The 23,313-nt window shown below is 51.5% G+C and overlaps 1 protein-coding gene across 6 annotated transcripts in view; it reads right to left on the reverse strand.

Moving 5' to 3' along the window:
- Positions 1-1,915: 1,915 nt before the first annotated feature.
- PHKA2 (phosphorylase kinase regulatory subunit alpha 2) overlaps positions 1,916-23,313 on the reverse strand; it is a 76,602-nt gene continuing 55,204 nt past the window's right edge. Inside the window, exons 19-34 of one of the 6 annotated variants that reach the window (XM_059156867.1) lie at positions 21,697-21,860; positions 20,741-20,920; positions 17,166-17,254; positions 16,050-16,183; positions 15,481-15,637; positions 14,616-14,695; positions 14,115-14,193; positions 13,866-13,995; positions 13,216-13,317; positions 10,975-11,093; positions 9,990-10,019; positions 8,165-8,218; positions 6,201-6,371; positions 4,095-4,148; positions 3,140-3,340; positions 1,916-2,347 (exon numbers count right to left, since the gene is read on the reverse strand). In XM_059156867.1, coding sequence (XP_059012850.1) covers positions 2,060-2,347; positions 3,140-3,340; positions 4,095-4,148; positions 6,201-6,371; positions 8,165-8,218; positions 9,990-10,019; positions 10,975-11,093; positions 13,216-13,317; positions 13,866-13,995; positions 14,115-14,193; positions 14,616-14,695; positions 15,481-15,637; positions 16,050-16,183; positions 17,166-17,254; positions 20,741-20,920; positions 21,697-21,860 — 2,032 coding nt within the window. In that variant the 3' untranslated portion in view covers positions 1,916-2,059. Of the gene's footprint in view, positions 2,582-3,139; positions 3,341-3,774; positions 3,981-4,094; positions 4,149-6,200; positions 6,372-8,052; positions 8,219-9,989; positions 10,020-10,974; positions 11,094-13,215; positions 13,318-13,865; positions 13,996-14,114; positions 14,194-14,615; positions 14,696-15,480; positions 15,638-16,049; positions 16,184-17,165; positions 17,255-20,740; positions 20,921-21,696; positions 21,861-23,313 lie in introns of those variants that run through there. The other 5 variants (XM_059156870.1, XR_009349834.1, XM_059156868.1 and 2 more) reach the window with 5 other exon arrangements.

A 23,313-nucleotide genomic window follows, 5' to 3' on the forward strand; every position in this document is an offset into this window, starting at 1 on the left:
AGCTGACAGCTTGATGCCTGTGGAAATGCGATACTATTTCAGGATTTCATTTGAAAGAGGCTTCAAAAGAGGGAACCGAAGGCACCGCTGAATTGCTTATTATGGCTCTGCCCCCTGGCCCGCACCTCGGCTGGTGAGCCCCGCCACGGCGTCTGTGGTTTGCGTACCATCCATGGGCAGGTGATGTTCTAAATTAGCATCTGGCTCAATTGGGAGGGCTGTAACTCTTCTGGAACTTTCTCTCCCAAGAAGCCACCAGGACTTACACAGCTTGTGCCTTTGTTACGTTGCCTGCCTTGGAAACGACCCTCCAGGAAGTCTAGCAGGTGAAGTGCGTGAGGCATGTCTTTCGAAACCCCAAAACAAAGGTTATGAAAATGCTACTCTGAAACCAGGCTGGCCGTGCCCACCTCCCTGCCTTGGACCCTCAGAGGCACACGGGCCCAAACATGCCTCCCTGGAAAGACGGGGCATGGGCAGGGAGCACCGCAGGAGCGCGGGGAGCATGGTGCCAGGCCAGGCCATGTGCTGTGTGGGCAGGAGCCGCGGGCCAGGCCGCACGGTCGCTGAGCTCCATGCTGCCACCTGCGCTCCGGGCGGGCCCGGCCTTCCGGTCCCCGTGGCGTCTGGGTCTCTGCTGGGTCTGTGCCACCGAGCGCGCACAGCTTTTCTCACCAGCCTTCCGGCCGGCTGAGGCCCTTGAGCACGGAGTCACACCTCCTGTAGCTTTGTGTTCCCGCCCCTTGTGCGGGAAGTGCGCAGCACCTGCGGACATTGATAGGGAAGGGGGAGAGGAACAGGGAGAAGTCCGTGGGGGCGGGACGGACAGATTCCGGTGTGGCTCTGTATGTAACCACCCCAGGCCTCAGCAAAGAAAGAACTGCGCTTTCAAGAATTCCAAACGAGGTCCCCGAGTCACATGTGCATGGGGCGTGGACACCACCGAGCCCAGGTAAGGAGCGCTGGGCCATGTGTTTCTCGACTCTCTCTCCCTGGGGCCCAGCTGAAGAGCGGCTCTCCCACGTCGAGAATAGGGATCAGTACTAAGTTTGGACTCTGAGGGGCTCTGGGCACCTCTGTGTCCCCTCAAAGCAGCGATAGTATCAGCTTTCTCCCCCTTCACATAAACCTCTGAGCCAACGATCCCGGGGCCATGTTCCCCACCTCAGTGGCAGTCGTCACAAACCTAGTCCATCACCCTCCAGCAGCTGGAGCTCACCATTTAACCACCGGGGGTGGCCTGTCCCCCAAAGTCTGCCACCCACAGAGACTGGTCCCTGATGTTGCCCACCCCGGCCTCCAAAAGGTAAGACAGTGCCTAGAGAGAAAATTCTGTTCACCAAATACCAGTCAAAGACGGTGAGGCCCTCTCCTACGAGGATCTGCCCTTGCTTGACATTCCAGGCCCCCAGGCACGCCTGCCTTCCAGGGAACAGGCTCAAGTAGCCACTCTGGCTCTGTGCTAAGACGGAAGCATTGTCTGTGCAAGGGCACTCCACTCGGCTCCCGGGCATCTGGCACCGAGTGCTCCTCATGGAGCACCCCCCCGCCCACCCCAGGTGCGGGAGGAGATACTGCCCACCCGCAGGGTGGTCACTGCATGTGGGGGTAGGGGGCCCAGGCCTTCCAGAGGGACTTCCTGCTCCAGTCCCCAAACAGTTGGCCCAGCTCTAAGGAGAGTTGGCACCTCCCCTGCCTCTGTGTGTGTGTGTGTGTGTGTGTGCTACATCCAGAAGATGTGGGGTTTTTTTTCTATAGAAGGCAGAAGAAATCTCTAATTCATAAGGAGCCAGGATAAAAGCCTTGAGACCACAAGCCAGAGTTAACTGCAAGAGCGGATGCTGTCACACAAAGGTAGCTCTGCCAACAAAACAACAAGAGCCCTAGAAAGCAACAAGACACAAGGAAACCAAACTTCCACAGAAAGACAGAGTTGTTCTATTTGGTAAACAGTTTGGTCCACTACAGACTAGCGGACAGACTACATCCTGGTAAGACGTTCCCCTTGTCAAGGTCCGTTCCTGCCGCAGTAAGGCTCTTCCTATCTTTAGATGTGTCACTAGCACCGCCGACTGATTGCAGGAACTCTCAGCGAGAGCCGATTGAAGCTGGCTTCTCCGTTCACACTGCACTCAAAAGGGACCAGTTTCCAATTCCTCTTCAGACTCCGAGACCAGATGTTGCAGCAAATGTTCCAGCAAAGCAAACCTAGAAGGGGATCCTGTGGCACTCCTGGGGGGAGCACAGGAGTCCTGCTCGGACAGACACTGGTTTCAGGTCCACTGCTGCCACCTCCTCCTGGCCAGGGTTTCTGATGGGACATGCTTCTGCACCAACACAGGGGACCCTGAGGAACAGAAAGTTCCCAACGAGGCTAGGGGGCAAGTGACAGTCTCAGGGCACCAAGGCCCTACTGCATCTGGCACCCTGAATTGGGCAGCAGCTCCTGCAAATGAGAAGCCACTGCCTTTGTTAGGTAGGTCATTGTCCCATAGGCCCCACTTGGAGCACTGTCATAAAAGAAGTGGCAAATGCCTGTGGCTTGGTCTTTGTCCAGGGTGTCCACGGCTCCAATCGACATCTGCAGCAGGAAGACCGAGGCAAAGAATGAACAGACTTCCTTCTCTCTCTGGCCCTGGGAGGACGGTATGTGCTAGAAGCCAGCAGCCCCCAGCGAAGGGCTCTAAGCCCAAGGGCGGGAGCCACGAGTGCCCGGAAAGGGACATCCAGCCTCTCCTCTGGGCACCACACTGTGCTCCCACGTGCCTTGGTCTGCAGCATGGCTCTGACTCCGCAACGACAGGACGGCTCCTCCCACCCCAGCTCCAGGTGCAGGGTAAGTAGCTGGTTTACCCAGGGCCCCACCCATAGCAAGTCATGTTTGCGCCAAAACCTAGGCCCAAACGACTCTCTCCATTTCCAAACATCTTTAGACTTCCCTAGTGGCCACTGTGCCATTTTCTAACCAACCGGTTGATGGTTCTTTTCACCATCTGTGATGACATTTTCTTTGAGAATAGTCTTTCCTACTGGACAAAGAAGCCTCAGCCTTGACAGAGATAGATACCAGCCTGGCTGCTACCTTGCCTCTGCCCCACCTCAGCTGGGGGCGTGACAGGGCAGGCCTGGGCACACCCACCTGGTCGTGCAGGAACAGCTGGTTGGCCGTCCGCACGATCTGGTCCACGTGGATGATGCCCCCGATGCTGTTCATGTCGGTGTCCGAGAGCAGCGTCAGCACCATGATGGCCTCCACCAGCAGCTGCCGGTACTCGGGCTGTGGCACGCGGTTCAGCACCGACTCCACGTGCACGGCAAACTTGATCTCCTGGGGGGTCATCTGCCAAAGGGACCAGCGGAGGGGTGAGGAGGGAGCGGAGGACAGCCAGCCCTGCTCCCAGCGTGGGCCGCAGCACCCGTGGCCTCCAGGGCTCGGCCCAAATGCTGCCTCCTTTCTGGCCACATTCTTTTTTTTTTTTTTTTTTTAAAGATTTTATTTATTTATTTGACAGACAGAGATTACAAGTAGGCAGAGAGGCAGGCAGAGAGAGAGGAGGAAGCAGGCTCTCCGCCGAGCAGAGAGCCCGATGTGGGGCTCGATCCCAGGACCCTGGGATCATGACCTGAGCCGAAGGCAGAGGCTTTAACCCACTGAGCCACCCAGGCGCCCCACTGGCCACATTCTTGATGCCGGCAGCCAGAACCCTCTGGAGCGGGAGGCCGACAACTTCGCAGTGGGGGTGAGTTGGCCTTGTCCTCACTTGATTTACCTACCCCACTAGACTGGGACGTCCAGGGGCCAGGGCCCTCTGCTCATTCCTTTCTTCCTCCTCACTCCGGCCGGCATATAGCACCGGGTCTCGGGCGCGGTAAACACTCAGTGTGTGAAAGAATGCATAGGGGAAAGGGAAGCAGGAAGCTGACTGTCCTCGGCAGAAGGGGCGGCAGTGTGTGGGGCCACAGCTTTGCTCTTACGGGTGCTTTCAAGGGCAAAGGTAAAGCTCTTGACAGGCAGATCTGTGGTGTGGGAAGCACGCCCTCGCGCCCTGCGGGGAGACCGGCCGTAGGTGGGCACCAGGCTTTCCCCGTCCTACCTCTCTCGTCGTTGACGACGGCAGCACGTATCCATCGATGGACAGACCGTGGCACTGGAGGCAGAGCACAGCACGCGTCGGTCAGACTCCGGAGCCAGGTAAGTGTGCACACGCATTCACACACTCTCCAGTCACTCTACTCTGGAAACCTGCACGCGGGCTGCACACGCCAGACTGCTCGCGTTATTTTTAGAGCGCTTGTTCTCACTGCCCACAGGCTGTGTTTTTGATGGACCAATTCTAGGGAAGCAGCAGGCGGCTTTCAGATCGCACACGAACAATGCCCCAGGGAGCTGCTGGGTCCTCTGGAAGCTCCGCGTTTCACTTGGCAACTGGGCCCTGCCGGCGGCGCGGCCCCCTTCAGGGCCATATAAAGGGAGATTTTCATGGCTCCTGCTGGCGCAGTGATACTTCTGTGCCTTTGCAGGCATCTATTTTTGAGATTACTATAATAAGCACCAATCACAAAAGACTCGAGCACATGCACAGACGTGCACACGCACACCCTCGTATATAAATATCCAACGCCGGCTCAACACAAAATGCTGCTTTTTCATAATAGAAGTGTCTTGGGATTGAACCAGGAGAGGTCTGGAAGTGTATGATGCCCCAGGAAGAGTGGGGAGCTTTTCTAGGAAGTTCGTTCTAGTCTAATTCGAATTGGCTGCCTTCTAAATCCCAGGGGTTGGCAGGCCCAGGACAGGGGGGCAGCAAACGCCCACGCCTCCGGAGCAGAGGTGGGGGAAGGGGAAACCGAGGCTCCTGTGGGCTCTGAGGGCATTGCTGCTCTGTGCGGACCAGCTGCCTGAGGACAGGGCCCACTCGGACCTCCCCGTGCTCAGCGCTGTGAAGCCCTCCGTCCCCACGAAGCAGAGACGCTAAAGCTCCCTACTGGCCCAGGGGCCGCTGCCCCAGCAACAGAACAGCTGAAACGTGCTGTGCCTTTGGGAAGGGGGTTGTAGTACATGCTCATTTGGGATGACTTTCCTCTCCTTGCCTATGGTGTAATGAGCTAACAAAAATAGTTTAAAAAAAGAAAAAAAACAAAACAAAACACCAGTCCTCCCCATGGTTCTTAATTTGCACCAAAGCTTTTAACTGAGCTTTTAACTTTTAACGTGCCGGGTGTGAGGAAAGACGAGCTGCGGCAGGACCTGGGGGACACACAAGTGCCCTGTGGGGGTGGGGGGTGTGCAGAGCAAAGTGGTGTGGCTTCCACCACTGCCCCATCCTTGGTCACCCATGTGTGCAGCCTCCGCTGTGTTCTGGTGTGTGCAGGGCAGGCTGTGGCTTCTGATAACCTCCGCTGATATTTTCATGGCTTCAGGCAGCCCGAGAACTGCAGCCCTGTCAGCTGGCCGCAGGCCTGGGGGCAGCTGGTGCAATGGAGGGGGGCTGGGGGCCCCATCCTCTAGGAACAGAGCCAGAGGCGGCCTCGGGGAGGTGGGTTTGTGCTTCAGGCCACCCGGGGCCTGACACGGGGCCCTACAGCCCCAGATGTGTGTATCACGTTGCTGAATGGTACAGAGGCCACCACCAGGCACACATGGGAGGCTAAGGCCTGGGGGTGCCACTGCAGGTCACCTATGTCACAGTGTTGTCATCAAAAGCCTTCCCTGCCTTATCTCATTTTGGTCTATCTTGACTTTTCTATGTTCCTGAAATAGGTCAAATGTGGTCCCACAGAGCTTGCACCGCCCCCTGATCTTACATGCTGCGGTTTCAGCCGGCCATTCTCAGGTGGGACAATCTGCTGCCCGGGGACACTTGGCAATGTCCAGAGATAGTTTTGGTTGTCACAACTGGGGGGGAGTGTCGGGGGGCATCCAGTGCATGAAGGCCTGGGATGTTGCCTAATGTCCCACGATGCACAGAAGAGCTCCCACAAAAAAAGAATTACTCGGCCTTGAATATCAACAGGGCTAAACATCAGAGGGGAAGGAACCCTGCTCTAGGCTGGGGGCTCCCCAAACTCAGGGGCCAAGTCCGCTCACTCTGCAGGGGCCACCATACTTCACAAAGGAAGTAGGGCGGTGCCTCGTTCCCCTGGGAGGGTGTGTCCCCAGCGACAGGGCTGGTGGAATGCAGTCCAGTGGCCAAGCTTACCTTCTGAAGTATCTTCCACACCTTCTGGTAGAATCCCACAGGGACCCTGTTGATGGCTCCGTCCAGCCTTCTCCTGCGGAGCCACTGGCCCTGGCGCTCCCCCCAGCCAATGTGGTGCCCGCCCGAGTCTGAGGATGACGTGCCAGTGGGCGAGGATGGGGTGCTGGACCTCTGCAAGACACAGGGAGCGTGGCCTTCAGAATCTGCAGAAACGGAACCCCACAGGACTACTGGCCCTCGTGAGGGAGGACTCTGTTGATTCCTCAAAACAGAGACCATAGGCCCAGAAGGAACATAGTTCCTTGATTGCACTCGGGCCATTTCCTGCAGCTGGACTCATTCTTTCCTGTACAGGCTGGCTACTGATCTCTTTTCGTGTACTCCTCCCAGCCCCTGAGAGGGGGTACACCACCAAAGGACCCTGACCTGACCACGGGGAGGCCTAGCAGGCCAGAGTGCAGCCCCTGGGGTCAGACTGTGACTCCCAAGTCAACGCCGCTGCATCTACCCAGTTGCTCTGGGTCTCGGCCTCCCCTGTCCAATGGGTCACAGTCACACCTGCTGTGGGGAGCCATGAGCACTCACTGCAGGAAGACACAGAAAACCCTGAAAGCGCACCTGCCTTGAGGTAAGGACACACGGGACTCAGCTGTCCCTGCCAAGGCCCTCTGGCATCACCGCACGAGGGAGGCGAGAGCGAGCCCAGGCCAGTAAAGGCCAAAGTGGCCACTTTACTTGCACAGTGCCCCACAGAGGCAGTGGTCATCTCCCTGTCCTGCGGGTGCCGCAGACAAGGCAACACAGCATATGGGGGAAGGGGGAGAGGGGTGGAGTAAAGGCTGGGAATCCTTCTTGAGTAGCGAGGCCTCTGAGAGGGCGGTATATTTTCCCCCCACCCCACCCCCATCCCTTTGAGTCCCTTTGTTTGCCTGTTCTTGGCCCTGGACTCCACCCTAACCGGGGAGCATGGCAGCCGCCGAGCTGGAACACAGGCTTTGCTGAAGCAGAGGGAGCATGTCATCCCATTCCCTCCTCCTGGCCGGAGGCTGGCCTTATTCTGGCCTTCGAGAGCCAAGCGCTGGGGCAGGGCCAGCACTTCCGCTTCTGGCCTCAGGAGCCAGCAGGCCCGCCCACGACTGCAGATGCAGCGCCCAGAGGCGCCCAGTGGGGGCCTGGAGCTCCGGCCTGAAAGCCGTGCTGGCTTCCTGGGGGGAGGGGGGCGGGGGAGTATGGCAAGGCTCACAGCCTGCTTTCTGCCAGAGGATGGGTTCTTACTTGCCCATCTACAGGGCAGCAGAGGGTAACTGTCATCCTCCTGTGTTATCTTGCTCCAGCCTAGCTGGTACCTTCATTTCTCAATGCACAACCTCGATCTTAAAGGTTTAAAAATGAAATCCAAATGGCGAGCATGCTAGCAGGCCAGGAGGCAGTTTTCCCTATGTACTCATTTTGACTTCATCGGATCTTATTTTGAAAAGGCTGTTAGGCTGGGTTATTCCATGGGGCTCATTACTGCCATTTAAATACGGCAACAATTAGATACAAATAAAAGTAATTACAGCCGCACTCATCAATGACTCAGCTGGTTTTCTCCTTCTAGTTTCAAGAGGAAGATTAAGACTCGCTTCTGCAATTAGAATATTTCCTACTCCTCAGGCCAAGCCAGGGCGTCGTGAGTACAAGGTGCTCATCAACACTTGTAGGCCCTGGCTCACCACCACAGCTCAGAAGAAAGGCATAGAACCAGTACCCCGAAGGTTCCAGAAGCTCCTGGACAGAACTCAAATCAAGAACTTCTCAGCTTTCCTTCTAGACCCTCTTCATAATGACATTCAAATGAAAACTCTTAAACCTGGTCAAAGCTGTGGGAGTTAGGGATGAGGTGGGTGCACGAGAAGGACAAGAGCATTCAGACACCACGAACGCAGAGGCGGTGAGGAGGACAGTCGGGATGCGTGGTTTACCGCAGACTTGGAGGAATGCGCACTGCTGGACATGGCCTGGCTCACAGAAAACAGCTATAAAACAAAGAGAGTCCACTCAGTCATGTGCAGTGACACCGAAGGACGCAAGCAGACAGGAGGAACACAGAACAGCATCAAGAACCCCCGCGGAAAGAAGGCGCAGAGGAGGCAGGCGGGCAGGCAGAAGTTTCCACTCACCGTCCAGGCCAAGAGCCCCAGATGCCAGCCAGCGCAGAGCTCAAGGCTCCATGTCACGGGGGACTTTGGAAATTATCTTTCTCGGGAGGATGAAATGTTACCCATTCTAGTCCTCGCAGGAGATGCCTTATCAAGTTAGGACACAATTTATTTTCCAAAGTCCCAGCCACAAAGCATTAATCTTTAAGAGTTGTGAAAATCAGGGCACCTGGGTGGCTCAGTGGGTTAAAGCCTCTGCCTTCAGCTCAGGTCGTGATCCCAGGGTTCTGGGATTGAGCCCCACATCGGGCTCTCTGCTCAGCAGCGAGCCTGCTTCCCCTGCTCTCTCTCTGCCTGCCTCTCTGCCTGCTTGTGACCTCTGTCAATTAAAAAAATCTTAAAAGGGATGCCTGGGTGGCTCAGTTGTTAGGCGGCTGCCTTCAGCTCAGGTCATGATCCCAGGGTCCTGGGATCGAGTCCCACATCAGGCTCCTTACTCGGCAGGGAGCCTGCTTCTCCCTCTGCCTCTGCCTGCCTGTGCTTGCTCGCTCTCCCTCTGTCTCTGACAAATAAAAAAAAAAAAATCTTAAAAAAAAAAAAAAGTGAAAATCTGTAGAAATCAATCAAATATCTGCCCATAACCAGCACTTAGCATCTGGCCCTACTGGCATTAAATAGATATTTATTAAATGAACAGGTAAGAGCAGGCTGATGACCTTTGCCCAAACAAATATTTCCTCATCTAAAAATCTATAATATATCCTTAACTTGCATGGGGATAGTGCCTGGGCAAAAACCATGCACCCGTGGGGTTCTTGCAAAAGTGAGTCAAAATTTAAAATGTTAAAGCATCTATAAAATTTTGGAGAGAAAATAATGTCTTTCCTTGATGTAAGGGGCCAAACAGAAAACTTGTACTGGCGGAATCTAAACCTAGCAACGTCGATCATTTTGTCCCAGAAGATACAAGGACAGTACTAAATGGAGGCAGGAGCCAGCCATAGTCCCCCACAGCGAGCGACAGTCGGGGTCTGGTGCCACCGAGTGGCTAGCAAAGGAAGATGTTTGCAAAGTTGGTTCCTGACTTGGAAAGAACCTAAGGTAGCAGCAGAGACAACATGGAGAATGTGCATGTCACTCTCCAAGTCCTCGACGCTCGCTCGCTCACAGGGCACTGAATCATGGGGAATGTGCTTCAGACTTTCTGGAGGGAAGCGGAAGAAATGGGTCCCAAAGGTGCCTGGAAAGAACGGTATCCGTACACTGTTTTCCTTCCAGGGTTAAATTCCCCCAGGCAGTGTGGGGACAGGGATAGCAGTATTCTTTCTAGTCATATAATCAATGACCATGTTTTACTTTTCTCTACTTCCTTTTTTTTGCATAGAAACTCCTGGCAAGGCAGAGCCCAGAACCACATCTCACAAAGCCTCTTATTAAACCCAAGAGCTTGGTAAATGGATTTATGGTAAGGCCTCCTCTCCTGCTCTGCCTGCCCGCCACAGCCCGAGAAGCTACCTCCACCCAAGCGGATTTGATGGGCAAAATCACTCTCCATATTCGCAGCCTTGCTTTCCACATCCAAGCCAGAAAGAACACAAATCTGAACACAAAGCACACGTGTGAAGGACAGAACAAGACAATGTTTCACCTGGTCGTCAGCACTAAATCGCCTAGTCATCTGAAAGTAAAAATACGTCAGGACATAAACAAAAGCCAGTTTCAAATCAAGGATGCCCTACTTCTATCAACCTCTCGGAAATCCAGGAGTGTGCTGGCCCAGCTGCTGGGTGTGACCCACGAGCGCCTCAGGGACTCAATCTACTGAGTCATCATCTGACACAGAGAAGAGAATCTAAGTACATTTCTCACTTGGGTGGTGGTCAGAAGGACACTCTGCTTCCTCTTACAGACCAGGTAAGTTCTAGCCCCATCCCTGGCACACGAGGACTGAAGAGCTATGGCCTTGAGGTCCTGGGGGATCACTTCAGAAGGAATTTCTGGGGGTACCTGGGTGGCTCAGTGGGTTGAGCCTCTGCCTTCAGCTCAGGTCATGATCCCAGGGTCCTGGGATGGAGCCCTGCATCTGGCTCTCTGCTCACCGGGGAGCCTGATTCCCCCTCCCTCTCTCTCTCTGCCTGCCTCTCTGCCTACTTGTGATCTCTGTCAAATAAATAAAATCTTTAAAAAAAAAAAAAAAAAAAAAAAGAAGGAATTTCTGGTGAGGTTAAAAGTGAACCGAGGAGAGAGACAGCAGTGGACGGCGGCAAACCCAGGTATCATGAGTGTCCTGTTCTATTTCTACCTTCTTTGTGCTACGTCATCTGAAGGACACATTTCACGGCAAGACGATTCAGTTACATTTTGTATGACTCTACTTTTGGAATAGCTGTGGCCTTCCACCGAGAAAGTGTGGTTCTCGGCAACAGAGACCAACATGGGTAAGGGTGTTTTCTGGAATGTTCATAGAATTCTTAGATATCTGGGTAGAATGTGTTCAGATTTCAGGACAGCAGGGATCACACATCCTCTACAAAGAGCACCGTGCAGGCCCTGGGTTTCTAGCACTTTCTGAGGTGAGCCCAGGCAGGACAACCACTTCTTTCCCAGCACTGCCACCAAGGGTCCTGTCTTACCTGTTTCATCTCGCTCCTCAGCCTGTTAATGCCACTCCTCTCGGTTTTGGTGACCCCAGTGTGTCCCACTTCATGGATGGAGATTGCAGGGCTGGATGTGGAGGAATGGATAGGGCGCACTGGAGGGGAAACACATACATGGCTCTTAGAAACTACTAGCGTCCACCCTGAGGGAGGAATACATGCCCTGTGCTTCTTTTTATCCACCTCTAGCTCTCCCACTTGATGAAAAACTCCAGAAGGAGACAGCCTCCTCCGCTCCAGCCAGTGCTCTCTTTCCAGCCCCTGGCACGGCACCTGCTACACGGCCCTGGCCCCAAGGGTGTCGGAGTCAAGGGCTGAAAAGGTGAACATCACTTAATTAAGCGGCACACAAAAAAAAAACCCCAACAGAGTGGCCATAAAACCCTTTAATGAGTTTTTTTTTTTTTTTTTTTTTTAATTTCTTCTCCAAAAGCACACCTTCCTTGTAGAAAAGTAAGGCCACCCCACTATGGGACCCTTGGGGGCTGGAGAGGAAGTCCTAGGAGAAGAAGCCAGCGGAGGGCTGCAGGCGGAGACCTGGCTGCCCCAGGCCCGGCGTGCTCCTGCCGACACAGGAGGGGTGGGGTGGCTCCCGTCAGTCGCCTCACTTTCAACCTGCTGTGGCGCACGGCTTCTCAGTGCTTGGGCCGCAGCAATCATTCTGAAGGCAGGGCTGATCATGTCACACTCGGAGTCCTTCCAGGCCTCCCTCTGCCTTCAGGGTGAAGCCCTCCTGCCGAGTCCCACCAGCCACCCCCCCGCCCAGTGCCCCGAGCCCTGCACAGGGCTGGTCCCACCTCCCCCCCACCCCCCAGCCCCGCACTCCTGGCCAGCTACAAGGTGCTGCACGTTTGCACGTGCTGCCCCCGCCCACCCCACCCGCTCCTCTGCAAACCCAGCTCAACGGTCACATCCTCAGAGCGGCTTCCCCTGAGTGCCCAGCCTTCCCACCGGGCCCCCACTGAAGCCGCAGAGTGGAGGGTGCCATCTAGGACAGCGGAGATGACTAAGGAGCCAGCAGATACCGACATTTAAAGGACAGCGGGGAGGAAGGATACCAGGAAGGTAGAGAACAGAAGCCAGAAGCTACAGCAGGGCCTGTATAGGGTGGGCAGAGCTGGAAATATCTCCAACATCTCAGGCTTTAACCAAAATTCCGAGACTGTTTGAGTCTCTTAACTTACAAAAATTGAACGATGACGGAAGACAATTAACAAATGATGTTATGTGTAAAAAGACGGCAATTAGCCTTGCTTGCAATTAGACATATTTATAGCTTTCAAGTGACACTACTCTGTTCTCAATTTTGTAAGCATCTATAGCTTTAGATCTAATACCAAAGTTTTCGTAATTATCTGTGTCAAACCCCGAATATTATTTTCATGAGCAGGAACACATAAAATATTTATCTTGCATATTTACATTTCAAGGACTGTGCATTTGAATAGAACTGAAAATTACTTTTGGAAAAGGATCTCAAGCACTCCTCCTTCAGGAAAGGAGAAAAGCGACCAAAACACATCTGATTGCACGATGCCGTCTTTGTTTGCTGGCTGGTGTGCACTCTGGGGAAAAAATACGAAGTACCCGATGTCCTTCTTATTAAATAAAAAGAATGACAGCCCACACGGCATTTCTTTGGCTTGATGAAATAAATTTGCCAATGTGTCTGCAAATCATTTTGCTTTATTATGAGGGGGAGAAATGATAATTGCTTCAATTATAATTAGGGAGCATTTGAGAACAGAATTCCACCAGGACTCGGGCGATTATACTTCCTAGCACAGCAAACAAGGTTCTGGTACAGATCAGAACGGAGTGAGCAAAATGGAGAAGCAACCTCAGCAAGAAGGTGCTAGAAGTAGAGGGCTCTACTCGCCTGAACGGCAGTGGGGGTCTGCTTGAGAGTGCTTCAAGCCAAATCAAGGGCAGGTCACCTCACCCCCTCCTCACACGTGTGCACAAGTGACGGCGGAGGGAGGGAGGGGGCAGGCTGGGGCGCGTGCCACACCCACACGAGACAACAGCACTAGCAGCAGGTCGCTGAGGGGTCACAGAGGCCAATAGGCTGAAATCTGGACCTAGGACTGTACCTCCCCATAAAGTAGGAATCTGAACCTCATAGGTTCTGTCCACGACCGCAGTATCGGGAGCCCCTGGGCCCGCCAGCCCAGCCCCCTCTGGTCCCCCAAAATGGTGAACTGAGCATTTACTTACTGCTTCTCTCGACGCCAAACTCTTTTCCACTGAGAATATGGTGCAGGAGGCTTTTCATGTCGAAAGGGCTGAGGTTCATCAAACTTTCAGAAGCTTCTTCTCCTATAAATACACACCTTTTAAGTGTCTCTGACACAGGGCTGGTGGCACGTAGAGGCAGGTGGGCCTGGGGGAGGTGGTGACAAAGGCCACTGTGGCGGGTCTCCCTGCTTGGGATGCCCTCACTACCAGTTCAGGGATGAACAGGGCTGCTCCTCGGTGATTCTAACCTGTGGTTTCAATATTCGGACATGTAATTTTTCACACTGTGATGATTCCAGTGTTGGAGCGCGTCTCACTGTTCACTTACATCTCTAAATCGGCAGGGTGACTCCCGGTGGGAGGTGCTAGGAAGTGGGGGATGGCCTCTCGCCGCAAGGACATACAGTAGGAACTTAGCTACAGACGCAGGGCCCAAGACCCTCGTGCCTCACTCTCCCTGACGCATGAAAGTCGGCGTCTACATGACAGAACCTGGGAAAGCATGAGCACAAGCAAAGGCCCAGAAGCTCTGCTTCCAAAACCCTTGGGCAGGCTCCCCGTGGGGCAGGGGGAGAGGGCGGGACCCCCCCCCCCCCCGCCCCCCCGAGAGTCCAATTGCACACACGTACCTGAGCAGTTCAGGCTCCGTGCCAGCTCCGTGGCCATCACCTGAATGATCAGTCCGATCCGGAGTCTGAGCATCTCCACGAAGAGGCTGGGCTGTGCCCTGACGTACATGGCCAGGTAGACCACAATCTCCTGAGGCAGACACATGCCCGGGCGGCGTTGCAGAGACCGGCTGCGGGGGGGGGAGAGGCCCCTGCGCCTGGAGGAAGGCGGCCACCCCGCCCCTCCCCGCCCCTCCCCAGCCCCCGGACCTGTGTGAGGACGGCGATGCTGATGTCCTGCCCACTGGCTTCGTAGATGAGTTTTGTGAGCTCCTCGGGGGGCAGGGGACTAGGAAGAAGCATCAAGACACAAGCACCATGAGAGATGCCCAGGAGGGGTCTGCCCTGCCCTCCACAGAACAGCCTTATTTTCCCGTGGGAGGCTCCCAAGTGACAGGGTTTTAAAAAGACCCTCTTCCTGGGGCGCCTGGGTGGCTCAGTCAGGTTAGTATCCAACTCTCGATTTCGGCTCAGGTCATGGTCTCGGGCTGGTGGGACTGAGCCCCGTGTAGGGCTCCCTGCTCAGCGCAGAGTCTGCCTGTCCCTCTCCTTCTGCTCCCCGCAACCTGGGCTTGTGCTCTCGCTCTCTCTCAACTAAGTAAATCTTTAAAACAAACAAAGACCCTCTTCCTGAGTGGTAGATGGCACAGATGCTCTCAACACAGTCCCACAAGGCCCCACAAACGTCAGGTCCCCAGGCTGAAGGCTTACGCAGAGATAGTCTTCTCCCGGGGCTCTGGCGGCAGGCCCACCGTGAGCTGCTTCTGGTGTGACAGCAGGTCCGTGCAGGCCTAATCACGTAGGGAAAAGGGTGAGGGCCACGGTGACAGTGGGGGAGAGAGGGAAGTCAGCAAAGCCAACAGGCAAGTGTCACCGCCCATAAGACCATAAATTTACCTTGACAAACTTTATAACCCAGGTTGCCGTTTATTTGAAAATTCATGTATAGACCTCAGACTGAGCAACCCAGGCAGGGCTGGGGCCCTGTGAGCTCTGTGGCCTGGGCCCCGGCCCTGCAGGGCCCTCTAGGGTACTCGGCGCCCACCCAGCAGAGCAAACACACTGCATACGCAGCTATTCCACAAGGGAGATGAGCTGCCGTGAGTCCAAAGATACCAATGTTAAGGTTAAAGTCTTCGGTTGTCAAGTGTCCCCATTATTCACGTACAACAAACACCTGTCGCCTTAACGGTAACACTGCACTCTAATGTCTTAGAAAGCAGTTCTGGGTTTTGCAGGACCTCGGGGTTAAAACGTTAATCATGATTGCACTGCAGATGGGCAGATTTAAGAACGCTGCATGAAAGGGTTGCCAGGCCACAGAGCATTTTCATTTTATTTCTTGGTAAACCTTCTTCTGCAGCTAAAAAGGAACCAAACTAATCAACTTGCATTTCATTTCCTTTGTTTGCCCTCCAAGAGCAGTGGGAGGCCAGGAGAGGAGGGCCTGTTCCATCTGTGTTTTCGATAACTGCTTTTCTCTACAAATAGGAGGTGCTCACTTCCAGCTTTACAACAGAAAGAGGGCACGGGGCTGGAAAGAACACACGGAAGTCCCGAGTGCACTTGCTCTGACCTCCGCCAGGACCTCCACTTTCTTCCTGAGCAGGCCAGAGATATAGCGGATCAAACCCCACTCCTGGTTCAAGCCAGCTTTCCTGTAGAGCTCGCTGAGGAGGTTGTGAACCGTGACCCCGTGTTGTCCGGAAAGATTTGTGTCCCAGCTGGGGCCCCTGTCGAGAGAGGGAAAACCCCGGAAGTATGGCCTGCAATGCTTCAGGGCCGGATTCTCTTGCAGCAGAGCTCACTTGGCAGGGAAGGAAATGAATCACTACACATTCTGCCAAGCTCTGGGGGCCCTGCTGGTGCCTCTGAGTCTCACCAAGAGGGTTCCATCTTACCAAAGCATCCCTTCTATTTGAAACAGAAGCCTAACAACAGGAAGCAGTGAGATCCTGGCCTCGCTCAGCCTTCTCATCCCAGGAGGCCAGTGCTAGTAGGCAGAGAAGGGGATAGAAGTCTGTTTGTGGTGATCCTGGATAATCCGGGTGAATCGTGACCTGGTGCGCTGGAAGGCCAAGAAAACTAGAACAAAGAGTCAAGGAGAACGGAGCGAGCTGGGGCTGGCGAAGACCGTAAACTTACTTTATTACATACAGAATGTACAGAATGTCTGCTTGTTCCTGGAGGTTCGCACAATCTTTCAGCTGCTCCACGAGCTTCTCACAGTCCACGTCACCCTGGTCATCTCTGGGCCACTGGAAGTCCTCTTTGGGCGCCTGGCCACACAAAAGACAAAGAGCAGGGGAGAGAAGCTAAGCATGTGAACTCACGGAAGACCAGGAAGTAACACCAGCGGGGTCTTGGAACTCTGTCACTGTTGGGCTCCAGGCTCTTGGGGACTCTGCTGTAGCTTCTCATTTATAGGTTTTACTGTTTCTGATCAGCGAATCACTATGCTACTCGATGTTTGCAAGAGATCAGGCTGAATGGGTCAAAATATGTGTAAGTTTTATTTATGCACAGTTGAAAACCAGGTGAAAACCAACCCCTGGTATTAGAACTCAGGCTAGCGGCTCCCACCAGAGTGGAGGGGAGGAGGCCGCTGGGAGAACACCGACGGCGCAGTCCCCACCCCCGGTCTCCTGCTTCTGCCAGGCCCGCCTTTATATAGTTGGCGCTACAATAAAATATCCTTTTGAAAGCAAAACAAACACAAAAAGCATGTAAGCTTTAAATGACCTAAAACTGAGGTTAGGTTAAAAGATTCTCCAGTAGACACTGAATCTTTCTATTCATGTGGGATAAAATTAAGGGAGACTTCTAGATAAAAGAAATTATGGGAACTGGTGGAGAACACCCTGAGATTTTTTTCTCCTTGGGGATCTCTTTCTAGTTTTGTTCCCTGTTCTGCAAATTGGGGCCTGGCTTTGGCTCGCTGGCACGGATAGGACAGGGCTAGGTAGTGAGCTAGCTTATTTCCTCCAGTGTGACAGACTCTAATGACAGGGCAGAAAGGCCTTTTCCCCCATGCAAAATATAAAGGTTTGCATCAAATGCATTGTGAATACAGACCCAAAGCAGACTGCCAACAACTAAGTGAGGGGGTTCCCACTGAAACCCAGAACTTCCAATCCTCAAAGTCCTAGATATCAAAAAATATGATCTTTCAAGTTCAACCTTGTAAAAGAGTTCTTAGGACTATATCAGCATTGAAAAACATTACACTTAAAAAAAAAAAAGTGATTCTAAATACTTCACCTTTTTTAGGAGTGGCTGAGGAGAATCAACAAGATTTAGTGATTTCCGGTGAGCACTCAGAACTTTAGTTGGCAAAGTCATGGGAACAACTAGAAAACAAAAGCATAAAGGAAGCCCTTCTGAAGAGGAGGAAGGATAAGATACTTCTTTTGAGAGGCATGGGGGCTACTCCTTGTCCAATACAAACCAACTGAAAGAATGAGTACTTACTTAGTTTAATTTCAGCAAGAATTTACCATGTAGCCACATCATGTGTTAAATCTGGGAACAAGAACTGAGCAGGACATGGGTCTTGCTTAATTTAAGGGGCTGAATTTTGCTTTTCTCTCCTGGAACTCCGGGGAAATGACATAGCATCTAAGGGCTGAAAGGAGCCTTGGAAATGACTGAGGCCAACCTTTGTCTTTCAGATGAGGAGACTAGGAACCAGAGAAGGAAGAGCATGTGAGCAAGGTCACTGGCCTTCTTGTAAGGAAGGCGTCCAGCTCCCAGGAGTCTGGTGTGCATTTCACTTTGCCAGAGCCCCGTGTTGGAGCTTCTGGTGTTTCACCACCTTCGGATGCTGTCATTATCAGTACTTATTCATCAAGCCATCTGTGTCTTCCAGGCTAGATCTTAACATCTTGGGAAAATAGGGGGCTTTCAAGATAGAGATGGGGCATATTTAAAAGGCATTTATAGACCTCCAGGTTATACTAGTAAAGGACATACACATTCTAATTTTACTTTCTCTTAAACCCCACTAACACGGCAGAAAATCATTTTTAAAAATTTTTAAACATCTTTTAAAGATTTTATAAATTTATTTGAGAGAGAGAGGTAGCGAGAGAGAGCATGAGCGGGAGGGAGGAGCAGGGAGCCTGCCACAAGCGCGATCCCAGGACCCCAGGATCATGACCCCAGGTGACTCAACCAACTGAGCCACCCAGCAGCCCCTAATTTTTTTTTAAAAGACAAATCCTCAAGAATAGGGAAAAGCGGGAGACAAAACAGTAGTAATGACATTTTGGAAGTGGGGGAAAGCTGATGAATGAAAGATAACGGACTTAGTAGACACATGGCAACCAAACCCCAAGTCTGCAGTGGGAACAACCAACAGCCAGCCAGATTTAGATCCGAGAATCTTTAGAAGTCTCAGGAGCTTGCTGCACTACACACCTCTGGAACTGGGGGATCTGGAAGGGGTATCCAGAAATAAGGAAGACTGGACAGAAGCTGTGGAAAAAGCAGTGAGCTCTCCAGACACCTTCCTCTAACCCACACAGCTCAGCCACTGCCCTGCTCCCCTGGACAGAAGACTAGAAGGCTCTTTGAAGCGGTAAAAGCGAAGGTGGGGCGTGTGGCAGGTCTGTGGTGGGATAGGAGACTGTACAGACTGTACAGACTGTACAGCTCCAAGTGACCAGAGCCTGACCTGTCAGAAAGGAGATGGCAGAAGAGACGGTAGAGTATCTCTGGGAAGTCTACACGGCCTACACCCGTTAAAGCCCCAGGTGCCGCTCCTCCGCCCTGAGACACTGACAGGCGCGCCAGGAGAAGCACAGAACACTCCGCATTCCAGGGAAGACTAACGTGGAAGACCGAAACCAAAACAGGAAAAGTTGACTTGGGGAACCTGGAAACCATTCAGGGAGAAGAAAAATGTAAAAACCAAACCTCAACCCCCTGCTGTTAATATTCTTAGTTAACTGAATTGCGTGCATGGAACAAGAATGGACGCAACTCAGAGAACAAAGATTGAAAACATAAGAGCCGAAGTACAGAAACTCAGCTGAGGGGATGGAACTAAAAGTTGAAGCAACGACCCTCAGAACAGAGCAAAAGACAGAGAAATGGAAGACCGAAGAGAAACGATAAAGCCTTCTCCAGGAGGTCAACACTGGAATCCGTGCGTACCAGCGAGAGAGAACAGACTAAATGTAGGGAAGGACATGAGTCAAGAAATTTTCAGGGGCACGTGGGTGGCTCAGTGGGTAAAGCTGCTGCCTTCAGCTCAGGTCATGATCTCAGGGTCCTGGGATGGAGCCCTGCGTCGGGCTCTCTGCTCAGTGGGGAGCCTGCTTTTTTCCCCTCTCTCTCTGCCTGCCTCTCTGCCTACTTGTGATCTCTCTCTCTCTGTCAAATAAATGAATATAATCTTTCTAAAAAAAATTTTCAGAAAAACTTTACAGGACTGAAAAACAAATTTCCAGATTGAATGGGTGCACTGAGCCTCCACACAGTGGATGAAAATAGACCCTGGTCCAGGCACATCACTGAAATTTCACAACCTGGGAGCAGAGAAGATCCAAAAAAATTTCAAAGAGAGAAACAGTTTATATTGAAGGAACAAACATCAGAATGGGTTTAGATTTCTCAACAGCAACACTGGTAGCAAAAGGACAGTAAAGCACTGCTTTCAAAATCCTGATGAAAAATTCATTTTCAATCTAGAATTCTCTGCCCAAACGCTCAAATGGATATATAGAATATTTGTAGATGTTTTCAGACTCAAAAGGTCTTGACAATTCTTCTCACCATGTACTATTTCTCAGGAAAGTGCTGGATTTTTGACCAGAAAAAGAGTAAGCTAAGAAACAGGAAAACAGAGACACAGAAAACAGGAGAGCCAACCCAGGAGACAAGAAGTCTCCAGAAACTCTCCAGGATGCTGGTGTGGGAAGATCTCAGGATAAAGCTGACAACCCAGACACGGAGGCAAACAGGCAAAAGGGGCCGTGAACTTCAGAAACAAGCAGGTTGAAGGCTTGGCAGCGTTGTGCCTGCCCTTCTGCTACTGTACCAGTGTTTTTTTTTTTTTTTTTTTAACCTTTTGAAATAGTTCTAGAATGTGTTCCACTATTGCAAAGATTAAAGAGAAGTCCCAGAATGTCAGGTGTGCAACAGGCCTAGAGGACCATCAACTAGACAGAAGGAAACTCGTGGACGCTAAGTATATAGCTGACAGACTCATGGAAATGACTAACCCTGTGGAAATTTGTATCGTGGGCCACTGGGAAGTAGCGAAAGGGGGCAAACCAAAATGAAAAGATAGAGCAACTTTCAATAAAGTTAATAGTATTACTGACTTTTAAAGTTGACTTTAACTTTAGTGTTAACTTCAGAAGAACCCAAAAATAAAAACAGTAGTATGATCACAGGATACTATAATGCTCAGCTGAGAATAATACTTGCGTGCACGTATTAATATAAAGAGCGAATACGGATTTAACGACGCTTTAATCCAACGACATCACTAGGTTATGGGAAGGAACGTAGAGGAGCGGGGACTGAGGACAGCTGAATCCTCATCCGCAATTAGAGAAGGTCACCAGACACGGAATAAGGTCGACGCATCCAAAGACGGCAAGATACACAGACTGTTTTAGAAAAACAGAGATATGTAAACACCAGGAGAAACGACGAAGAGTTGAAAGCGGTTGTCTCTCTGTAGAAGGACTGGGTCAGTGGGGAGGGGAGGGATGAGGCAGGAAACGCCTAGATTTTGTTGTCTTCTAGAATCCTGACTTTTAAATTATGCTCATGCATTACTCTGAGAAGTTACTTTAACAGGCAGAGAAGACTTCTTAACGCACATGGAATTTCCAAACCCTTTGCTTTTGCCATCACGGAAAGTATATCCCGAGTGGAGTGGATGGCACTGAAAACATGGCTGTCTTCTGTCTTCTTACAAAGAGGGGGCAGATAGCACTTCAGGGATGTGCTTTGTAGGAGGTGGTTGATATACTGGTCCAGTTCATCTTCGCTCTCTGTAACTGGACAAGCAAGAGAAAGAGCTAGTGAAAACGAGCTGCAGACATATGTCAACGTGTCACCGTGACTGCGTGTAGCGCTGATCCTATAGGCGGCGCTAAGGAGCTTCAATGGGGGGGGGGGACAGCATTCTGATACAAATCCCTGCGCCCCCACTGCTGGAGGCTAAAGACGTTTACAAAGATAACGTACATGCTTACAAAGTTACTGTTTGGAAGCCCTTCACCCTAGGAAAAGAAAATACAGGTCAAGATAGATACACATCGTACCAAGATGAACTTGAAAGCGTATGAAACCCTGAGGGCCAGCAGCAAACATCTGATCTTTTGTTTTAATCGGTCACCAGGGAGCTAAGCACTATGGAATGCCCACCCCCCATTCCATGTACTGCGCGAAAGTAAAAACCGGTCACTTCAACCCAAAAACCTTGCTCAGTTTGAGAAATATTATACACACAGGATTTCATCCCCATTATCCAACCAAACCTGGATGACTCTACCATTCCTTTGAAAATTCAAGCAATGTGTTTCGTCTTCAGAGTATATTTTGTGAAGAATCCTCATTCCTGAAACCCTTTGTCCCTCTAGGTTTTAAAAAAACACTTCTGCAGTGTAGATTTATAAACTGGCATTTTATTCATTTTAATAGATGCGAGTTCCCAAAGCCTCTTTTTGTTATGTTAATTACCAATCATTTTCTGTACGTGCCGCAATTTTATCACAATGCCAAGGTTTAAATAAATTCAGTGAACCACCTGCAAAGGCATTCCAAGCCATACCTTGATTATAGGTGTCTTCCAAGTACCCTCCCAAATCCGAATCGGGACTGAAGCTCCCTTCACTGTCATCATCAAACAACTTCTCATCACAGTCTGGATCCAGGAAGGTCAGATATGTGTAGAAAGACGTAGTAAGAAATTCCGAAAGGCTCCCTAATTTTACTCTGCCAAGGAGACACTAGGTTAGAGATACAGATGCACGTGGACAAACTTCCACTGTGAATCAGAGAGAGACTTTTCAACAACCAGATGGTGCTTCTGCCAGAATTGATTAATACGTCACTTTGCAGAGCGCCCCACATAAGTAGTCGGCCAAGAAATTAAAACGAAAATTCAATACCAAGTATAAAGTGGGAGCACGGAGCATATTAAAAGCTAAAATGAATCATGCTGATTTCTTTCTCCCAAACCCAACACAAACAGAAATCCATTTTACTGAACCAACCAAAGTTTTACAAAACAAATGGACTAAACCACTTTTAACTAGAACCAAATCAAGCCTTGGCTGGGGGGTTGGTTCTGCCCTAAAACTGGACCAGAACAAAACCTACCATGCAATATGGTCACCCAGGAACAGGTATATGAGAGGTCTCTGAGAGGAGAGGCAGTCTCAGAGACAAAGTTCTTTCTAGAAGGAATGCGATGGGGCCATCCCGAGACTGGAGCAGGTTCACAGAGTGGTCTTACTACATTTTCAGGCTGGGAAAAGTTCCACTGAAAACCGCAAGCTGGGTTTGGCAACGTGGGGTCCTAGGTTCAGGAAACACGAGGGAGGGCCAGCCTATAGAAAGCCGCCACTACGCGCTTCTTAAAATGTTAGCTCTGGGGGCGCCTGGGTGCCTCCGTAGGTTAAGCCTCTGACTTTTGATTTCAGCTCAGGTTGTGATCTCAGGGTCCTGGGATCGAGCCCCGGGGCAGGCTCAGAGCTCAGTGCAGAGTCTGCTTGCCCTTCTCCCTCTGCTCCTCCCCACATCCTCTCTCTCTCTCTCTCTCTCTCTCAAATAAATAAAATCTTAAAAAAAAAAAAAAAAAGGTAGCTCTGGAGGCAGAAGACAATCGGCTCCTCGGAGCGATCAGCATCAGATGAGGGCTTAGTTGAAAAGGCTGAGGAAAACAGTTTCAGGAGCACAGTGAAGCCTGCGATGCAGATGAATTCGGGGGTGCCTAAGCTTCAGTGGGCAAACGGACTACAGCAAGAAACATGGCCCGAGGGAAGGAAAAAAAAGCCTTTTGGTTAATGAGTAAAATCTTTTCCTTCTAGATTCTAATGATTCTGTTGCCTTGAGACAGGGGACAGGAGGAGGTGAGGGGCGGTGGAGTGTGCAAAAAGAGACAATGGAAAGTTTCTCTCTGAAGGAAGTTGAAAGGGCAGGTCAAACTTGAGACGGGGGCAATGCACAAAGGCTTCTGAGAGCAAGCTACCCCAGGTGGGTGCGGAGGGAAGGTCTGGCAACGGGGGTGAATTCAGCTTTTTAAAGACCCTCAAACCTAAGGAGAAGTCATAATGAGGTTCAGTTTTAATTATCAAGAACTTCATAGGAAAGGCAGCCCGCAGAGCCTAGGCATTCCTGCTCCTGTCCACGACTCTCCGGGTCATCTGCCATACTCTGGGAACAG

The sequence above is a fragment of the Mustela lutreola genome, chromosome X (assembly GCF_030435805.1).
Source record: "Mustela lutreola isolate mMusLut2 chromosome X, mMusLut2.pri, whole genome shotgun sequence".
In the NCBI taxonomy this organism is placed as follows: domain Eukaryota; kingdom Metazoa; phylum Chordata; class Mammalia; order Carnivora; family Mustelidae; genus Mustela; species Mustela lutreola.